Source organism: Hoplias malabaricus, chromosome 10 (genome assembly GCF_029633855.1).
Source record: "Hoplias malabaricus isolate fHopMal1 chromosome 10, fHopMal1.hap1, whole genome shotgun sequence".
In the NCBI taxonomy this organism is placed as follows: domain Eukaryota; kingdom Metazoa; phylum Chordata; class Actinopteri; order Characiformes; family Erythrinidae; genus Hoplias; species Hoplias malabaricus.
This window is the reverse complement of record NC_089809.1, coordinates 11,470,780-11,492,648: the sequence shown is the minus strand read 5'-3', so window position 1 is coordinate 11,492,648 and position 21,869 is coordinate 11,470,780. Positions and strand designations below refer to the sequence as shown.

General features: G+C 40.9%; 1 protein-coding gene across 3 annotated transcripts in view; it reads left to right on the top strand.

Annotated features, from left to right (window-relative positions):
* The window catches only part of LOC136709111 (epidermal growth factor receptor-like), a 159,778-nt gene extending 138,846 nt beyond the window's left edge, over nucleotides 1–20,932 (top strand). For all 3 annotated transcript variants that reach the window (XM_066684142.1, XM_066684141.1, XM_066684143.1), the window contains 6 exons: nucleotides 3,770–3,845; nucleotides 9,036–9,182; nucleotides 9,459–9,556; nucleotides 11,093–11,263; nucleotides 20,317–20,398; nucleotides 20,644–20,932. In XM_066684142.1, the coding sequence (XP_066540239.1) occupies nucleotides 3,770–3,845; nucleotides 9,036–9,182; nucleotides 9,459–9,556; nucleotides 11,093–11,263; nucleotides 20,317–20,398; nucleotides 20,644–20,765 (696 nt within the window). In that variant the 3' untranslated portion in view covers nucleotides 20,766–20,932. The remainder of the gene's footprint in view (nucleotides 1–3,769; nucleotides 3,846–9,035; nucleotides 9,183–9,458; nucleotides 9,557–11,092; nucleotides 11,264–20,316; nucleotides 20,399–20,643) is intronic.
* The last annotated feature ends 937 nt before the right edge of the window (nucleotides 20,933–21,869 follow it).

Below are 21,869 nucleotides of genomic sequence, written 5' to 3'. Positions count from 1 at the left end.
ACCATCTGAACCATTAAATTCTTAATGGAACCTACTGTACTTTGAAAGTACATTTGTAATGTTTGGATGTCTTTTCAACTTTAATCCAGTGTTTATTGAATGACATTTAGGTATGTGATTTCAACAATAACGGCTTTAAAAGGACGTCTTTAATGTGACTTTGTTAGTCGAATTTTCAACGTCGGTGTTTGGACGTCTTTTCAACTTTCATTTTCAACCTTAAAAAAAGCTGATTGAACGACATTTAGGTACGTGATTTCAACGCTGAAAAAACGGCTTTAAAAGGACGTCTTTAATGTGACTTTTTAGTCGTCTTTTCAACGTCTGTGTTTGGACGTCTTTTCAACTTTCATTTTCAACCTTAAAAAAACGTTGATTAGATGACAGTCAAGTACGTTATTTCAACGTTGAATCAACGGCTAAATGTTTACTGGGAAGGGCTGTAACAGCGTGTTATGTTGCGCAATATGTTCTCCTGCAGGTAATCCTTGTTATTTGGGGTCTGTACTATGTAATACTATGCAACATATTGTAGTTATTCATAGTTTTACCATTTAATCCGTCCTCCACTGTAGAGCTCCACTGCATGCGCCTGTGTTTACTTCCTGTGTTTCGTTCTCATTGGCTGTTGAAGGGACTCGTTCAGCCTTGAGTTGGTGGAGAGTTTACAGTACTCGACTACGTCCAAGGTCGGGTCAAAAATCAAAGGTTTGATATGCTGCGACTGGAATAAAATGCGAGTTATAAAGTGATTTCTCCACTTTCTCTTGTGTCTAATGCATTGTTTACATGGCCATTACAAAAAAAAAATCCACAGATAAATTTCTTCATATTCAGGATATTAACATTTTGTTACGTTATGTCTTCAAAATGTCAAAGGAAATAAGCTACACATGCAATTTTCACACACTCTTAGGTCATATGCTATGTTTATAGGGCCATTCCAAAAAATCCACAATAAATTTTTTTCATAGTCAGGAAATTAATAGTCTGTTATTATATTGTGTCGTCAATAGGCCTTTCAGATTTTTGAGACACTTTGAAACTAATGTCCAATGAATTAAGCCAAATGCACAATTTCCCTACACATTCTATTATGTTGAATGCTATTTTTATAGGGTCATTACAAAAGAATTCCACAGTAAAATTTCTTCACATTCAGGATATTAATAGTTACTGGTACTGCATTTTTCACTGAGCCTTTCAGATTTCTGAGAAACTTTGAAAATAAAGAAATAATATCCAAGGAAATAAGCCACACATGCAATTTTCCCATACACACTTAGGTCACATGCTATGTTTATAGGGCAATTAACACAAAATGAAACAGTAAAATGTCTTTATATTCAGTATATCAATAAATAAATACAAAAGTGTAGCTTTTCTATGGTATGGGAGTCGTGTTCTTATTTTGCCATCTAGAGGCGACAGAATGCAACTATTGCAACTTGTACTTGCTACTTGTACTTGTTATTGTATTATGGATATATATATATATATATATATATATATATATATATATATATATATATATATATATATATATATATATATCCATTTAATATTATAATTATTAAATTATTTTAATATAATTATTAAAAATAAAATTGTTATATTTAATTTATAGGCACCTATCTAGTAGTTAAGATAGATAGAGTTGGTATCGGTACTCGGTTTCAGCAGATACTTGAACATGAAATATCGGTATCTGAAGGGAAAAAGTGGTGTTGATGCATTTTCATTTTGGAACGTTTTCCGCACATCAGTGTTTAAATGCAATCTCACATGTATTGCATTTCAATGAGATGTTTATTTTTAAAGTACCTCATGATGTAAAGCAGTGGTAATTAATTAAATTAGAGGTCAAATTAGACAAAATTTTCTCAAGCCAAGTCCATAATGTATAACCTGCATTATGATCAGTGCAATATCCTGCATACTGAAGTAGCCTTGTAGTTATAGCAACATTTTATGTAGTTAACAACAGAATTTCAAATCAAATTACCCTTTCAATTACATTTCAATATATGAAAAGACTTATAAATATTATAAATAACAAATACTATAAATAAAATATAATTTTTTCATTTTAAGTAAAATTTACAAATAAAACAAGGAATTTGAAAAACAGTGCCTATGTAAATAAGGAGGGCAGATCCTTTAACATCGCAAATGTTTAACCGCAGTTCAGGAATGGGTAAAAAGGCTAAAGGGGCCTTGGTGTGCTGATGCACATGCTAGCCCAGTGCCAAACATCCTACTTCAACCCATGCCAGACAAACTTGCCGGCCATCAACCTCTGCAAAGCTTTGCCACCCGGGTGAGAGAGGCTGTGTAAGGCATCGAAAACCACTTTGCTCCAGTTAGCTGGGACAATAGGCCTGGGCTGGCCTGTGGAGAAGTCACAAGGAAGAGTGGACCCACTGTTGTTGAACATCTGCCCGTTCACTATGCCAAGGTGTTCAAGGACCTCAAACTCCGCTTTGGCCACAGCTAGGGCCAGAGGTGGTAATGTAGTGCTCGACTTCATGCTTGTTGCTGTTCGCTGAGAAAGTGAGCTCAGTTAGACTGGAGAACTCACTGAGGTGCCATGCAAAATTGTCAGCAGAGGAAAATGCACCGGACAGCCTAGATGAGCCGAGACGGCTGATCGAGCACGGAAGTGAGCTGAATGTCTGTGGGTTGACCACACTGTTACTGATGTCAAGCAGGAGATCATTAGCACACAGAAAATCAGCACCGAAGAGGGGAGTGGACACTCTAGCAACAAAAGTTCCCAATTGAAAAACTGCCCCTGAAACGCAATGTCACTGACCGTTTCCCATATGTGGGGCTGGAGGTACCATTGGCGGTCTCAAGGTCAGGGCCTAAACCACCGGACTTAATATCCCATGGCAAACAACGTCCGGAATTGCCATCCGTGAGGAAAAGAGGGCTACTGGAATAGCCGACAGCTGTTGCTGCTAACAGGCACCGGCCATGTCGTTTCCCATGCTCTTGTAGGCACAAGGTGGACTTTTTTTTTTTTTGCTTTATTCCTAAAGTGTGTATAGCAGAAACAGAGGGGTGTGTAAGACACAGGTGGAGGCATCAGCAAGTGGTGGGTGCTTGGGGGAGTGCATGGTCACGTGACACTGCTGCCTAACAAAAAAAACTTTGTCAGCTTCTCTGGCCAAAGCACAATAGTCAGAGATAGTCAGCTGACCCCGGGCAGCTGTTGCATAGAAAAGTTATTGAAACAAGAAACACGGTTCGTGGTCACCCAGTTGTGCAATGTCTACATTTCGAGGCGGTATTCAATTCTGGCACTAATTCAGCATTTCATTTTTAAAATGCAAACCCTTGTGTATTGTTTTTCAGTAAAGATGTCAAGTCATGTAATAGCAATTTTGCTTTTCATTTTGGCATGTATTCTGCATGTTAGTGTGAAAAAGCAATGACATGTGTGGACTGCATTTCACTTTGTCCAATTGCAGTGATTGCTTTTCAATTTGGCACACAGTTTGTGACAATATCTAGTGTGCTGCCTTTTTCACTATTGCCTACACAGACATACTACATCATTAGGCACCACTTTAACCATAACTAAAGCAATCTTTTATATAAATGGATAGTCAGTCAGTCATTGGCCTTATTATCACCAGTTCCATAGTGTGTTTATATATATATAAATATATATATATATATATATATAAGTCCATATAATGTGTTTATTTTTAATATTAGCATTGCTTACATCTAAATATTTAATGCTTTATGTTTGTGGCAGGTTCCAATAAAGTGGATGGCTCTAGAATCCATTCTTCACTGGAAATATACACATCAGAGTGATGTCTGGAGTTACGGTCAGAATATGTTCTAGTCCCGTTCATTTTAACAGACTAAATATAGTAAAAGATTCATATTTAACCTGTTGCATACAATGTAAACTAATGTACAAACTGGATTCCAAACAAGTTGGGACACTACACAAATTGTGATTAAAAACTGAATGCAATGATGTGGAGATTGCAAATATCAATATTTTATTCGTAATAAAACATAGATGACAGATCAAAAGTTTAATCTGAGTAAATGTAACATTTTAAAGGAAAAATATGTTGATTTAAAATTTCACAGTGTCAACAAATCCCAAAAAGTTGGGACAAGTAGCAATAAGTGGCTGGAAAAAGGAAATTGAGCATATAACGAACAGCTGGAAGACCAATTAACACTAATTAGGTCAATTGACAACATGATTGGGTATAAAAAGAGCTTCTCAGAGTGTCAGTGTCTCTCTGAAGCCAAGATGGTAAGAGGATCACCAATTCCACCATTGTTGCGCAGAAAGATAGTGCAGCAATACCAGAATGGTGTTACCCAGCATAAAATAGCAAAGACTTTTAAGTTATCATCATTAACCGTGCATAACATCATCAAAAGATTCAGAGAATCTGGAACAACTGTGCGTAAGGGTCAAGCCCATAAAACTCTACTGGATGCTCGTGATCTCCGGGCCCTTAAACGTCATTGCACCTCAAAAAGGAATGCCATTGTCAAGGAAATAACAGAATGGGCTCAGGAATACTTCCAGGAAGCATTGTCAGTGAACACAATCCACCTTGCCATCCGCCATTGCCAGCTGAAACTCTACAGTGCAAAGAGGAAGCCATTTCTAAGCAAGCTCCACAAGCTCAGACATTTGCACTGTGCCAGGGGTCTTTTAAATTGGAGTGTGGCAAAATGGAAGACTGTTCTGTGGTCAGATGAATCACGATTTGAAGTTCTTTATGGAACATTGGGACGCCATGTCATCCGGACCAGAGAGAACAAGGATAATCCAAGTTGTTATCAACGCTCCGTTCAGAAGCCTGCATCACTGATGGTATGGGGTTGCATGACTGCTTGTGGCACGGGCAGCTTGCATGTCTGGAAAGGCACCATTAATGCAGAGAACTATGTTCAGGTTCTAGAACAACATATGCTCCCATCTAGACGTCATCTCTTTCAGGGAAGACCCTGCATTTTTCAACAAGATAATGCCAGACCACATACTGCAGCAATCACAACATCATGGCTACGTAGGAGAAGGATCCGCGTACTGAAATGGCCAGCCTGCAGTCCAGATCTTTCACCTATAGAGAACATTTATATCAGCAAGATGGCGGCGCGCACAGACGCAGCGGCTCAACGCTCTCCGATTAGGTGCTGTTTTTTTGTGTTTTCCTTTGTATGTTTGCTCGGAAAAGTCACGTTTAGTACCGCGAATCATATATACAGCCGGCAGGATCTCCTAAGTATCAGATTACAGCAAAACCAGGTCATTACAAAGGAATATCTGCACTCACAGAGTATACCGGAGGAGATAGCCAGAACACCGGGAGCTCTGTGGGTGGTGATTGGCTCCGGAAGGTGGAGGAGGCAGAGGAGACAAAGGAAGCAAAAGCCGGTCCGGCATAGCGGCGAGGCTTAAGAAACAACCACACAAGCCAGCGCTACCCAGCGTCTTTCTCACCAACACCAGAGCAATCACGAACAAGCTGGATAATCTTAGTCTGCTGATTTCTACAAACCGACTAATTGAGGACTGCTGCATTTTGGTAATCACATAGACGTGGCTGCACTCGCTCGTCCCAGATGTAGCCATCGAGCTAGCAGGCCGTACAGTGTTCCATTGGGACAGAAACAAAGACTCAGGTAAAACAAAAGGAGGGGGGCTATGCATTTACACACACAACAGCTGGTGTACTAATGCCAACATCACTGATAGGCACTGTTCTCCTGATCTTGAGTATATGACAGTGAAATGCAGGCCATTCTATCTTCCCCGAGAGTTTACCATTGTCCTGGTAACCGCTGTGTATATTCCTCCTGATGCTAATGCCAACATAGCGCTAAGCTATCTGCTCAGTGCCATCAATTCACAGCAAAACAGTTACCCTGAAGCGGTCCACATAATAGCCGGTGATTTTAATCATGCTGATTTAAAATCAGTCCTAAATTTGATCAGCACATCAAATGTGCCTCCAGGGGAAAAAATACACTGGATAAAGTGTACTCAAGTTTAAAGAACAGTTTTAAAACTACCCTATTACCACACTTGGGTCAATCAGACCACTGCTCTATATTTCTAACTCCGGCATACACCCCCCTCAAAAGAAGATCTCATCCTATCACAAAGACTGTCCAGACATGGTCCGAAGGAGCTTCCTTATAGCTGCAGGACTGCTTCGAAAGAACCAACTGGGACATTTTTGAGGATCAGGACCTGGAAGTGTACACATCAACTGTACTCTGCTACATCAAGAACTGTGTGGACAATGTAACAGTGGACAAAAACATCAGGGTTTACCCAAACCAAAAACCCTGGTTGACAAAAGAGGTCCGAATTCTCCTCAACAAGCGTAACATCGCATTCAGGTCTGGGGACAGAGCCTTATACAGCGTGGCAAGAACCAACCTGAAGAGAGGCATCAAAGAGGCCAAGATTGCCTACAAGAGGAAAATTGAGGAACACTTCACCAACAACGACCCACGTCACGTGTGGCAGGGCATTCAACACATCACCAACCACAAGTCCAGAAACTGCATTACTGTGGAGTGTGATGCTTCACTGGCAGAGGAACTTAACTGTTTCTTTGATCGCTATGAGGTGGGAGCAGTGGAGACAAACACAAGACCTCCACCAGTCTCCAATAACCACATACCCATGGTGCAAGAACACGAGGTGAGACGTGTACTTAAAGCAGTGAACCCCAGGAAAGCTGCTAGCCCGGATGGTGTGACAGGAAAGGTGCTGAAAATATGCGCAGACCAGCTCTGTGGCATTTTCACAAAAATCTTCAACCTGTCCCTATCAAAATCCATCATACCACCGTGTCTGAAGTCTGCCACCATTATTCCACTGCCCAAAAAGAACACCATCAGCAACCTCAATGACTACCGTCCAGTCGCACTCACACCGGTTATAATGAAGTGCTTTGAGAGACTGGTTCTACAGCACATCAGAGCCACTCTCGCTCCCAGCTTCGATCCACATCAGTTTGCTTACAAAGCAAACAGGTCCACTGAGGATGACATCAACACTACCCTTCACACAGCACTCACACACCTGGAACACCAGGGAAACTATGTAAGAATACTGTTTATAGACTTTAGCTCTGCCTTTAATACGGTCATCCCCAGCAGACTGGTGATCAAACTCATAGACCTTGGACTTTCTCAATCCACATGCATCTGGATAAAGGACTTTTTAACAAACCGCACCCAGTCTGTTAGATTAGGCCGCCATCAGTCCTCCAGGGTAACACTCAGCACTGGAGCTCCACAGGGCTGCGTGCTGAGTCCTCTCCTTTACGCACTCTACACCCACGACTGCACCCCCACCCACTCCAGCAACACAATCATCAAGTTTGCGGATGACACAACCATGGTGGGACTCATATCTGGTGGAGATGAGACCGCCTACAGGGATGAAGTCCTGGGACTGGCGGAGTGGTGTGCAGAGAACAATTCTCCCTGAACTCCACCAAAACAAAAGAACTGGTCATACACTTCCGGAGGAAACGCATAGACCCCACACCACTCATCATAAATGGGGACTGTGTGGAAAGAGTCCCTTCCTTCAGACGTCTGGGTATGCACATCTCTGAAGAGCTCTCCTGGACCACCAACACCACAGCTGTGGTTAGAAAGGCACAGCAGAGACTCTATTTCCTGAGAATTCTCAGGAAAAACAACCTTCAGGAGAAGCTGCTGGTGTCATACTACCGCTGTGCCATCGAGAGTGTGCTGACCTACTGAATCTCAACATGGTACAGCAGCTGCTCAGTGGCAGAAAGGAGAGCTCTACAGAGAGTGATCAACATGGCCCAGAAGATCCTCGGCTGTCCACTGCCCAGGCTGGAGGATCTGTTCAGCTCCCGCTGCCTCAGCAGGGCAGCCAATATACTGAAAGACTCCTCCCACCCTGGACACCATCTCTTCCAACAGTTGACCTCAGGAAAACACCTCAGGTCCATCACGTCCAGGACAAACAGACTGAAAAACAGCTTTTACCCCAGTGCTGTACGGGAACTGAACACACAAACCTCTTAAGCCACTCAGGGCCTGTGCAATACACAGCAAACACACGCACATTAATCTCTTCTACTACTCAGGGCTAGTGCAATAATTTGTTATTTATATTGTAAAAAAACTGCATGTTCCTACTGTTTTTGTTTGTTTAAGCACTTTAAAGGTTGCTGCTCAATTTCGTTGTACAATGTGCAATGACAATAAAGGCTATCTCTATCTATCTATCTATCTATCTGGCGCATCATAAAGAGGAAGGTGCGACAAAGAAGGCCCAAGACGACTGAACAGTTAGAGGCCTGTATTAGATATGAATGGGAGAGCATTCCTATTTTTAAACTTGAGAAACTGGTCTCCTCTGTCCCCAGACGTCTGTTGAGTGTTGTAAGAAGAAGGGGGATGCCACACAGTGGTAAAAAATGGCCTTGTCCCACCTTTTTTTGGGATTTTGTTGATGCCATGAAATTTTGAAACAACATATTTTTCCCTCAAAATGATACATTCTCTCAGTTTAAACTTTTGATCTGTGATATGTGTTCTATTCTGAATATAATATTAGATGTTGGCACCTCCACATCATTGCATTCAGTGTTTATTCACAATTTGTTTAGTGTCCCAACTTTTTTGGAATCCAGTTTGTATGTAGCATATTTAGCATAAGTGTTCTCCCCATGTCTGTGTGGGTTTCCTCCGGGTGCTCCGGTTTCCTCCTACAGTCCAAAAACACATGTTGGTAGGTGGATTGGCGACTCAAAAGTGTCCATAGATGTCATTTTGTGAGTGAATGTGTGAGTGTGTGTGTGTTGCCCTGTGATGGACTGGCTCCCCTCCAGGGTGTATTCCCACCTTGCACCTAATGATTCCAGGTAGGCTCTGGACACACTGCGACCCTGAACTGGATAGGCGGTTACAGATAATGAATGAATGAATGAATATTTAGCATAATATTTCCAATGTAATTACCTGTGCTTTTTACTTTGCAGGTGTAACTGTGTGGGAGCTCATGACATTTGGTGCAAAACCCTATGATGAAATTCCTGTTAGTGAAATTGCAGAACTACTGGAGAAAGGAGAACGTTTACCTCAGCCTTCCATATGCACGATAGATGTCTACATGATCATGGTCAAATGTTCGTCTTTGATAATTAATTGACACTGAACACAAACCTAATTATATTGTATAATGTAGGATTATCATTGGGTTTCTAGTGTCCAGTTTATTAGGTAGGTATCATGTACTTTTACTCTGAGATACATTGCAACATATTCACACTTTAGAGTTACTGAGTGTGGCCCCCGTCTGTTCCTGCAAAACTGTCTACTTCCTTCTGGCAGTTAGTAGAGTTACTATGTATAAGAAAAACTGCTCCATGTTTCTAATATGTGACATTTGAAAAACACTTCAGGTTGGATGATCAATGCAGACAGCAGACCTTGCTTTCGGGAGCTCATTGCAGAGTTCTCAAAGATGGCTCGAGACCCATCTCGCTACCTTGTCATTCAGGTAATATTCACACTATTGGGTTTGTACACCACAGATTCCTAACAAAGTGGACTAATGCACAGCTCAGAAATTTGTGTACAGATTGGTACAGGAGAAGGGGAATTGCAATTACACACCAGACTCAGAGAAGCTTTAACTGTGATTTCAACCGTATACAAGTATATAGAATGAAATGAGACCGCATACCCCCTGGACCATTGTGCAAAGTGTTAAAGCAGTAAAAGGACAGCAAAAATATACATATTTAGCTATGCTTAAAAATGCAAATTTCTAACAGCTGAGAAGGCACTTTGAGTAGCAGTTACTTAAAAATACACAGTTCAGACTCTTGTCTGTCAGGGTCTCTCCTTATCTCCAGCAGAGATAAGGAGATAGAAACACTATTTCTTGATTTGAGGCAATTAGCTCCACCTTGGCCACGCCTTTTTGAGAAACCAACCCTGATTTCAGTTAAATGTGGGCGATACCGGGAGCGTTGGTATCGATCCGATACCAAGTAAATACTTGGTCGAAATACTTGCTGATATTGATCATGACACTGATACCGGAAGTCTTCGCCATATGCAGCTGTAGAAGTAAGCGCGTGGGGGGGGGGGGTTGCTTCTCCTCACAAGTTGACAAAGCGGGGGGGTGGGAGAGGGGGAGGGGTGTTGTTGGGGGGGTGCTGCTCCTCGCAAGTTGAAGAAGCGCGGGGTGGGGGGTGCTCTGCGCTGCCTTGCACACAGACTTCAGCGGCAGAGCGGTGGGAGAGAAAAAAGGCTTGAGTATCGATTTTTTTCTACGAGTATTGTTCAATACCAATACCAGCGTTGGTATCGATATTATCGATATTTGGATCGATCTACCTACCTCAAATTTCAGTGTTCATTCTTGGGTTGCTCTACGTAGAGTGTCATACGATCCTGTCCAGTAATCTGGTAAAGACTCACATTTTCCCCCTGGATCTCCCTTCTCTTTACCTTTTTAGTGCACCACCAGGCTTTCCCTTTGAGCTTGCCTCTAAGGGTTTCTCGGGTTTCCCTCCTTGGGAATATTTTTCCTTTTATTTCCCCTAATTTTTGTATTACTCTTCCTGGCACTCTTTTACCTTCTGAGGGTTGCTTTTGTTTTCTTTTCTTTTTTGGTCTTGGTTCTCTGCACTTGAGTTCTATTCTCCAGTGCTCTGTTGGGAGCTCACCCTGTTTACACTAATTGTCCAAACCAAGGAGTGAGCTGCATTTTGTTGGATATCTACTTTTTGCTGAATATCTACTTAAAATAAATGCTGAAATAGAGTATTTGAGGCTGCAGTTTGTTACAGCCATCAGAGATCAGAAGTCTTTAAACTAGCATAGTCCCCCTTATAAAATTACATAATTAGCAGTTCCTAATTGACATAGTGTTCACATCCTAACAGATTAATGCAAGATCGATCCCCCATTGTGAGATTATGTGTGACCTATATGTTAATTTTTAAAACAATAGGAGTATGATTTACTGTGTACAGTATAATATCAAGATAAGTACAGTATCATAATTTGACTTGGTTGTTCACAGGTCGATGAACTGATGCACCTGACCAGTCCAACAGATAGTAATTTGTACAGCACTCTGCTCAGTACAGAGGAAGACATGCAGGAAGTGGCTGATGCTGAGAATTACATGCTTCCGTCCAAAAGGGTTTTCAACAGCACACAAACACATTCGATACAGGATCAAAGCTCAGTGGTATGTACAGAGATCTTGTACTTATTAGCCAATAATCATTTAGCTGACTTTTTTTTATATTTAGGCTTGGATTGCCAGAGAAGGATTAAGATGAATCCTGGACTCCTTTCAATAGATAATCCTCGTTTAGATTGCTATGTTGTCTAATCCCTGCATGAAAAACCAATTCAGCACTTTTAAGCAATAGAACATGACATGATGCGGCCTTAGCACGAGCAAAAGGCAAGTGCTGTAGTCCACGTCAGCTGTGCTGTTATATTGCAACAGCACACTCCCCCTCATGTTCCAGTGCTTCTATACAAAAGTTCGGGTGATAAATCATAAAACAAGCAAAGAGAAACTAGTCAATGCCGGATTGCCATTAGCCATATAGCCATTGTCACAGAGGTTTTTCTGGCATTTCAAAAACAGGAAAGCCCAAAATACATACCCTTCTCACTGGAAGGTCTGAAGAAGCTTTGGTGCTTCATAACAATGTCTTGGTTTACATGTGTGTGTGTGTGGGGTTTTTTTTTTCATGATATTGTTGTACAGAAAATATGGAGGGCAGGACTAATAAATGCAGAAATATAAAAAGGAGCACAAAGTTTTATTCATAATATAACACCGGTTTCAGTGTTTTGGTTTTTTTGTTTGTTATTTTACTTATGGATAAATACTTGATGATCTACAAACAAAGAACAAAAAGACCAAGAATATTTTAAGAATTACAATGACCTATTTATTCAATGTATCTGGTTACAGTAAAACATGAAGGTTAATGTGGCTGTGCACAGCTATATGGAGTTTTATAAACACACTAATGTCAAAAAATGTCTCCCCACCACAAAGAGAGACACACACACACAGGAAATAAGACAAATTCAGCAGTCCTCCTCTGTCTGTGAGATATATGTCTGTAAAGTTGCCGATTTCTGAGCCGTCCTGCTGAGTTTGTAAACAGTGGAGAAACTTAACTGACACAGAGCCACAGAAACGAACGGAGCGTGTTCCTGTCTTATTTCCTAATATTCAGCCATGGTTCATGCTGAAGAACCTACTGTTCTCAAGCCCTGAATGTGCAGCTAAAAAATGCTCCTCACAGACACTAAGGACCATTACAGCAGCTGCCTCTTGATGAGCAGTGGAGAGAAAACTCGATGAGCTTTGTTTTCCCTCTTTGTCGTTCTTATTGTTTGTTTTGTATTTTTAACCTGGCTTCATCTCAAGCCAGTTAATTAATGTCTTATTTTGTAATAAGACAAAGTTATAATAAACTTTATTTAGTGCAAGCCACTGCCCTCAGACTCTGTTTATTAAAATAAATGTTAAACTTACATGTTTACAGGGCCGTCACTAGAGATTAATGATTGGAGGGTCTAAGCTTTAACCGGGGGGGTCTATGGGTAATTGCCTCATAGCAGCAAATTTCTCTGAGGAGGTACAGATTAAACAAAGCCACAGTGTTACTTAAAGTAGCAGGTTCTAAATACAGTCAAATACTGAGAAAATAGACTGGTACAAGCAATGTGCATTTGTTCTATAGTTGTAGTTCTGTTTAATAACCTGTATGTCTGAATGTGACATTTGACAGCAGAAATAGATTCTCAATTAAATTTTAATTCATTTTCACATAAGGATATATTTACTAATAATTTTTTAAATGAATGTTATCTTTAAACTAAAAAATCCTCTCACCTGACTGGCTTTTGGTGGCACTGCTTGCCTTTACAAAAAAAATTTCAAATATACAGGTCGAAAAACAAAATGAATTAATTGTTGTCTATACAGTCATAACGTCAGGAAACATAAACATCAATTCTGTCTTCCCTAAAAATAATTCAGTGAGGAACGGCCCCGCTGATCTGAACCCGAGTGGTGTTCAGTTGTTTGTATTTCTGTGCCCGTCACAGTTTGTCCATTACGAACACCATGTTTGAGCATAAGGGTGTCCACAAGTACACCTGGCATCAGGATACCCTAGGCCACATTTCGATGATCAACTTTATAGTTGTATTATTGGACCTTTGGCCATTTGTTCTGGACACTCGGGTGAAGAGAGGTGCTGAGCTGTCAACTGATCACCACCTGGTGGTGAGTTGTATTAGATGGCGGGGGAGGATGCCGGACACACCTGGCAGGCCTAAATGTGTGTTGAGGGTTTGCTGGGAACGTTTGGCAGAGGAACCTGTCAGAAAGATCTTCAACTCCCACATCAGGCAGAACTTCGACTGCATCCCTGACGAGGCCGGCGACATCGAGTCCGAATGGGCCATGTTCCGGACCTCCATTGTTGAGGCGGCTGAACCTAGCTGTGGCTGAAATGTTGTCGGTGCCTGTCGGGGTGGCAATCCCCCCACTCGGTGGTGGACACCCCAGGTGAGGGGGGATGTCAGGCTGAAGAAAGAGTCCTATTGAGCCTGGTTGGGGCAAAAACTTAGGTGTGGGAGGAGTTCAGTGAGGACATGGAAAACGACATTCAGTCAGCTTTGTGAAGGTTCTGGCAAACCATCAGGTGACTCAGGAGCGGAAAGCGGTTTCCTACCAACACTGTATAAGGTGGGGGTGGGGAGCTGTTGACCTTGACTCATTAGGACGTCATTAGGCGGTGGAAGGAAAACTTTGGTGGTTCCCCTTTTTAAAAAGGGGGATCAGAGGGTGTGTTCCAACTATAGGGGGATCACACTCCTCAGCCTCCCCGGAAAAGTCTATGCAGGGGTACTGGAGAAGAGAGTCCGACTGATAGTTGAACCTCGGATCCAGGAGGAACAATGCAGATTCCGCCCCGGTCGTGGAACACAGGACCAGCTCTTTACCCTCGCTAGGATCCTGGAGGGTGCGTGGGAGTTTGCTCAACCAGTCGGGCATTCCATGTCTGCTTTTTGCGGATAATGTTGGCTTCATCGAGACGGGACCTCTAGCTCTTGCTGGACCAGTTTGCAGCCGAGTGTGAAGCGGTAGGGATGAGGGTCAGCACCTCCAAGAGAGAGGAGTCAGTTGAGGTGGTTTGGGTATCTGGTCCGGATGCCTAGGCCAATCAGCCTGATTGGCCTCCAGGGGGCACTACAGTGAGAGGAAAATACTTTCATTAAAAGATTTTCCACACCTGAGATGTAGAGATTTTTTTTTTTTTTTTTTTTTTGCATAATTCTTGGGTCTCGACGAATCCAAAAAGTTGATACAACCACTAAGCTCCGTCCACTTAGATATTTTGCATAATCCCTGGATTTTGATCTGATCCCCATGATATTGGTGTCAGAATGTTCACAGGAACATGCCAGTCAATAAGTATCAAAACAATCTGGAACTTTCAAATCAAGATGGCTACAATGCATGTTCTGTGATTGACAGGCTTAACAACATCCAATCATCATGAAGTTTGAATAGTATATCCATGGGCACACTTTGTACAGCGTACAAAGTTTCATGATGATAGCCGCAAGGGGGCACAATTCATGCTTTTAACCTAAAAATATGTAATATCTCAGTGAACACTGAACATATCAACATACACTGCTCAAAAAAATAAAGGGTACACTAAAATAACACATCCTAGATCTCACTAAATGAAATATTCCAGTTGAAAATCTTTATTCATTACATAGTGGAATACGTTGAGAACAAAATAACATAAAAATGATCAGTGTAAATCAAAATTATTATCCCATGGATTTGGAAACATACTCAAAATAAAAGTGAAAAATCTAATTACAGGCAGACCCAACTTAAATGGAAATTCCTCAAGACAAGTTAAAATAAGGCTCAGTAGTATGTGTGGCCTCCACGTGCCTGTATGACCTCCCTCCAACACCTGGGCATGCTCCTGATGTTCAGCGGATGTTCTCCTGAGGGATCTGCTATCAGAACTAGATTAAAGCATTAGTCAACTCCTGGACAATCTGTGGTGCAATGAGGCATTCGTAGATGGAACGAGACATGATGTCCCAGATGGGCTCGATTGGGTTCAGGTGTGGGGAATGGGCAGGCCAGTCCATAGCATGAATTCCTTCTTCATGCAACTGCTGACACACTTGAGCCACATGAGGCCTAGCATTGTCATGCATCAGAAGGAATCCGGGGCCCCCTGCACCAGCATATGGTCTCACACTAGGTCTGAGAATCTCATCCCAGTACCTAATGGCAGTTAGGGTACCTCTGGCTAGCACATGGAGGGCTGTGCATCCCTTCAAAGAAATGCCTCCCCACACCATTGCTGACCCAGTGCCAAACCGGTCATGCTGGAGGATGTTGTAGACAACAAAAAGTTCTCCACGACATCTCCAGGGCACCAATGGCAAATCTGCCAATCTTGGTGTTTTCTGGCAAGTGCCAATCATTCTGCACGTTGTTGGGCTGTAAGCTCAAGCCCCACTTGTGAACATTGGGTCCTCATACCACCCTCATGGAATCTGTTTCTGACAGTTTGCGCAGAAACATGAATATTAGTGGCCTGCTGGAGGTCATTTTGCAGGGCTCTGGCACTGCTCCTCCTCTTCCTCCTTGCACAAAGGAGGAGGTAGCGGTCCTGCTGCTGAGTTGTTGCCCTCCTATGGCCTCCTCCACATCTCCTGGTGTAATGACCTGTCTCCTGGTATCTCATCCCCAGCCTGCATTGATGTGCCATCCTGGATGAACTGCACTACCTGAGCAACTTGTCTGGGTTGTAGACATCGCCTCATGCTACCTCTAGGGGTGAGGGCATTGACAAAATGCAAAAGTGACCAAAACATCAGCCAGAAAGGATGAGAACAGACAAATGGTCTGTGGTCACCACCTGCAGGACCACTCCTTTATAGGGGTTGTCTTGCTAATTGCGTCTCATTTCTACCCGTTGTCTGTTCCATTTGCACAACAGCAGGTGACATTGATTTACAATCAGTGTTGCATCCTAACTGGACATGTTGATTTCACAGAAGTGTGATTGACTTGGAGTTACATTGTCAAATCAAATTTATTTGTATAATGCTTTTTACATCTGATGTTGTCACAAAGCAGCTTCACAGAATTCCAGTAAGACAAAGTTTTGACATGAAATGTAAAAATGTAAAGATTGTAAAAAAACCCATAATTATTTATAAAAATTTAACTTTGGACACGCTGTCCACTTATTAAGTCGTGACTTAAAAAACAGACGAGCACCAAACCTATTGACTTTATGTATTCTTAGCTACTTCTTATAGTAGTTATCGCTGGCAACCCATCTCGTTACAAAACACCTGTTCTGACCGTGAGCAGGAGACACGGCTGTCTCCGCGGCCCCTGTGCTCCCAGAGATGGAGCAGCCCAGTCAGTCCGCATAGCAACTCACACTCATCAAAATGAGCTGTGAATATACAAATTGTGCAGCCAAAGACACGCGTTTGCTTCTGTTTACCTTTTAATTTACACCTTTTTCTGAATCCTGAACAGAGATCATTGATTGAATTGATTGAGACATTCAGCTTTATTCAAACAGTAAACACACATCTTATGAATGTATGACAAATGACCTTAGGTGCAATTGGACCCGTACACTGTGAAACGTCACGTGTGGCATCACACTTGACAAGCGTGTTGCTGCAATATTTCAGCAAACATGAGTGGGCAGAGCTCAATGCACCATTTGAGCTATAACTCAATCTTTGCCCAAATCAAACCAAAATGGGAACACACGTGCAGGGCATTACTCTGAAGAAGTGTGCCAAATATGATCAAAATGCACATACTGCTGCAATTGGACAAAACCTTAAAATATAGTTTTTAATTTATTATAGCACCACCCAAGAATGCAATAACAACAAAATGTAAAGATCTTTTTGGAAGCTCATATTGAAGCCTGTAACATATGGCAAAAGCGTTTTTGACTTTACAGTTGTTTGTGTGATGTTTAGAATGTTTAGGCAGAGCCTAGATACCATGCAGTGATGAAATTTCAACTCTTTTGGTAGTTATTAAATTTCAAATATTAGATTATATTATTAGATTATATTTCAGAGACTAGTTCGTGTTCAAACATATGTGGGTTTAATCTCACCAATGCATTCAAATGTATTATGGAAGAATCCCCCATCCCTTCCCCCTCCCTCTTACTGCTTCTCACACTCTGATTTGAGGCCCACAGCTATCTCTCTCTCTCTCTCTCTCTCCCTCCCTCCACTGAGAGTGATTAAAAGGACCACAGATCATATCATAACATTATGAACACCTCCTTGTTTCTACAGTCACTGTCCATTAACTCAGCTCCACTGACTACAGGAGCACTTTGTAGTTCTATAGTTATAGACTTTTGCTGTAGATACCTCGATTGCTCCGTTTCACCCTATTAATCAATGGTCAGGACCCCCCACAGAGCATGTTTGATTGGGGTGATGGAGTTTTTACATCTCTCTGTTTCAGTGCTAGACTGAGAATTGTCCAAAAAGCAAGAACATCCCGCTGACATCGCTGTGTGTCCACTGATGGACTAGAGCAGGGGTCGGCAACCTTTACCACTCAAAGAGCCATTTGGACCCATTTCACACAGTAAAGAAACCACTGGGAGCCACAAAACCCTTTTGAAATTTTAAATGAAATAACACTGCGCATAACAGGGTATTTTTTTCCTTTGTGCTATGCATAAACAAACTACACTGTGTTACATTTATGAAATCAATGAACGACTGCAGAGAAAATGAATAAAATTTCTGCATGCAACAAAATATTTTTAACTCAGAAAAAAAGACGTTGGGTTGACGGTTAAGTAAAATACTCAATGTCTATTTGAGTCCTTGTGGTAATGAAAAACCACATTTTTAACTCCGAAAAATAGACGTTGGGTTGATTGTTAAGTAAAATACTCACTCAATGTCTATTTGAGTCCTTGTAGTAATGGAAAAAAAACGCAGAACTTAAATTATCCACTAGCAGCAAACAAAAATGCTGTCCTCTCTCTCTTTTAAATATTAAATATTTTAGATGTTACAAGATCGCCATAATCTTCACAGAATTACATTTTGAAAATGAACAAACTTAAATAAAATACATTTTAATTAAATATTAATTCATTATTTTCAAAAGCTGAGCCGCATCAGAGGGATCAAAGAGCCATATGCGGCTCTGGAGCCGCAGGTTGCTGACCCCTGGACTAAAGGATGACCAACGCAAACTGTGCAGGATCAGACTACTCTCTCTGACATTACATCTACAAGAGGAACAAATCCTCATGTATGGGTTTAACAAATTGAACAGTGAATGGACACAGTAATTTAAAACTCCAGAAGCACAGCTGTGGCTAATCCAGCAGAACACACACTAACACACCACAACCAGATGGCAGTGCTGCACTGAGAATGATCCACCACCCAAATCGTACCTGCTAAATGGGGGTCAAGTGGAGGTCCTGACCATTAAAGAACAGTGTCAAAATGGGCACAAATGGTCTGTAGTCTTTAATTATAAAACTACAAAGATTTCTATGGTCTGTAGAAATCAGAGAATAGAAATTGATTGTAAAACAAGGAGTTGGTTATAAAGGTATGGAACACACACATGCATGCACACTACCAAACAACATTGCAGTGGACAATAAGGCCTCATAATTGCGACTTTAAACAAAATTTTTAATAATATAAGATAATGTGCATAAGTGTATAAGGCCTCATACTTGCAAATGTAAGCAAAATTTACACATGGACTGCGAGGAGCTCATAAATCGCCACTTGTGGATATATTTAAAGATTATAACAGGCATTTAAGTAACATTTTTTATCTTTATTTTTGTCTTGAAATGACACTCACCATCAGGAAACTCAAAAACTCATCAGAAAACCATGTGCATATTCTGTCAATAAAGCAATACAGACTGATCGTCAATAGTCAAAGGAACATGCAGAAACAGCAGCAAGCTCCCCCAGGTCTTAATGCGCCAGAATTTCATTACATTTTTAATATGGAGACAGAGAGATGTGTTGTTAAAAATTAAAGAATTGAGGGGAGACTAAATGACATTTTTTATCTGTATTAGCATCAGTGTATACTCTCTAAGTAAACTTATTGGTGAGAAATGCGAGCTGAACTTTGTGGGTGAAAAACTGTAATAAAGACAGCTGCAGCATAAAGAGAGTTGTTCGCAACAGCTTATTAGGGCTGTCGCAGTGAAAGTATTTGCGGTGTTTTAACAGGGTTCAAAACTGCGATATGCTATATTACTGCCCCAAATTACTTAATTCATGCTGATCATAGTGCTACACTCTTAATTGTCACATGGAACCAGCCTGAACTGTTCATTTTGAGGCTGCTCGATGACTTGTTGCTGTTCGAGGCAGTTGGGCTCCGATAGGTGAGAGTTCAAATTTCGGATTTCCCTGTTTCACAGCAATTTTGCATATTGCCTCGTGCCTGGCACCTTTTCATTTGGTTGAAAGATGAAATGCTCCCAAACTGTTGAAGTTGCATTTGCTTTTATGACTAGGTATGCTGCCATTGGGTCCATTTTATAAAACAAAGACTGACAATGATACCAGCAGTTGGGAAAAATTACACTCCTAACATTTTTATGATTTTTTTTAAACAAATTTATTTAACATTCATTACACACACAAACTAAAGTGTAAAACAAGAAAGACCATGCAATTAAAGGGAAAACGTATACATTAAGGAGGTGATGTTTCTTGCCATTCCTTGCAGTTGTCTGGTCAATAGCCCTACAACTCATGGTGCAGTTATCATGAAATAAAGCATGATTTATAACGCTTCTCAACAAAGTGCATGTGACCGGAACTAACTAATTACATGCATACATACATATTACACATGCACACAACATGGGATTTATTATTGTTTTTTTTTTGTGATCCATATATCATGTCCCCCACACACTATTTTAAAATAAGTTTACAGTGTCTGATACATTCATTAGGTGTCAGTATAACGTTTTTTTGTTTCATGTCATAAATAAGGACAATTAAGAAAATGCTTCTTATGTATAAGTAGATTTTCAAATATTTCTCAAACTTTTCTATTAATGCATTTATCATGAAATGTTTACATAGTTCATTGTTCCCTACATATTATAAACTAGAGATAGAATAAATTAATTTGATGATGCCTCTTCTTAGGAGATACAAGGGAATAGTGTGATCCTGTGCTACATCAGCAAACCCACACACAGTCTTCCAGATGAAGATCATCCATTTTCAGGTACTACTGCCCAGAAAGATTTTCCACATCATTGGTCACCAGGTTTTCTATAAATTCTTGAAAGGTTTTATCTAAGAAATCTGTGGAAATTTTAATTACTTTAAGCAGGATTGGAATTAAAGTTATCTTCAGAAAATGTGGGGGTGAACACTGTTCCACTGTACATAATAATCAATAATATGTTTCTTTCTTCAAATGATTAAATAATTTTTGCCATATTTGAAAATTGTGTCTTGCATTAACAGAGTACATGAATCAGGACCTGGCCAGGCAGATTGAAATGGAACACATGTACGAGAACACCATGGCCCCCTTCAAAAACCTCACAGAAACCTGTGACAGTGTTGCGGGAGCTAGGACTCAGTGACCAGTCTGGGCAATCCATTCTGAGTTCCTTTTGAGCCTAACATCTGACATTTTCTGCTTTCTCCCTGCAGCAAAGTATTTAGATTATGTAGGTTTTACAACAGCTGTGCAGCCTCCAGGGCAATAGAGACTGTTAATGTGGGAATGTTGTATGAACTCAAAACAATCCAGGACCTGCATGAAGTGTGTTTCATCAATCATTCCAAGGACTGAACACAAAACACTTCCCAACACTCTAAAATAATTTGTAATTTCATTTTCTATATTTTAATAGTATTTGTAATTAACTAAAATATATATATATATATATATATATATATATATATATATATATATATATATATATATATATATATATATATAGTATTAAGGTATGTATACAATATACATACAAGTGCTGGTCATAAAATGAAAACCCCAAATTCAGTATCTCAGAAAACTAGAATATTAATTAAGGCCAATACAAAAAAAAATGATTTTTAGAAATGTTGACCAACTGAAAAGTATGAACATGAAAAGTATGAGCATGTACAGCACTCAATGCTTAGTTGGGGACTGAATTACTGCAGCGTGGCGTGGAGTCGATCAGTCTGTGGCACTGCTCAGGTGTTATATGAAAGCCCAGGTTGCTCTGACAGTGGCCTTCAGCTCTTCTGCATTTGTTTGGTCTGGCGTATTGCATCTTCCTCTTCACAATACCCTATAGATTTTCTATGGGGTTATGGTCAGGTGAGTTTGCTGGCCAATTAAGAACAGGGATACCATGGTCCTGTGTGCAGGTGCCAAGTCCTGTTGGAGAATTAAATCTGCATCTTCATAAAGTTGGTCAGCAGCAGGAAGTATGAAGTGCTCTAAAACTTCCTGTTAGACAGCTGCATTGACCTTGGACCTCAGAAAACACCAACACCAGCAGATGACATGGCACCCCAAACATTCACTGACTGTGGAAACTTTACCCTGGACCTCAGGCAATGTGGATTCTGTGCCTCTCCTCTCTCCTCCAGACTCTGGGACCTTGATTTCCAAAGGAAATGCAAAATTTACTTTCATCAGAGAACATAACTTTGGACCACTCAGTAGCAGTCCAGTCCTTTTTGGAAGCGAG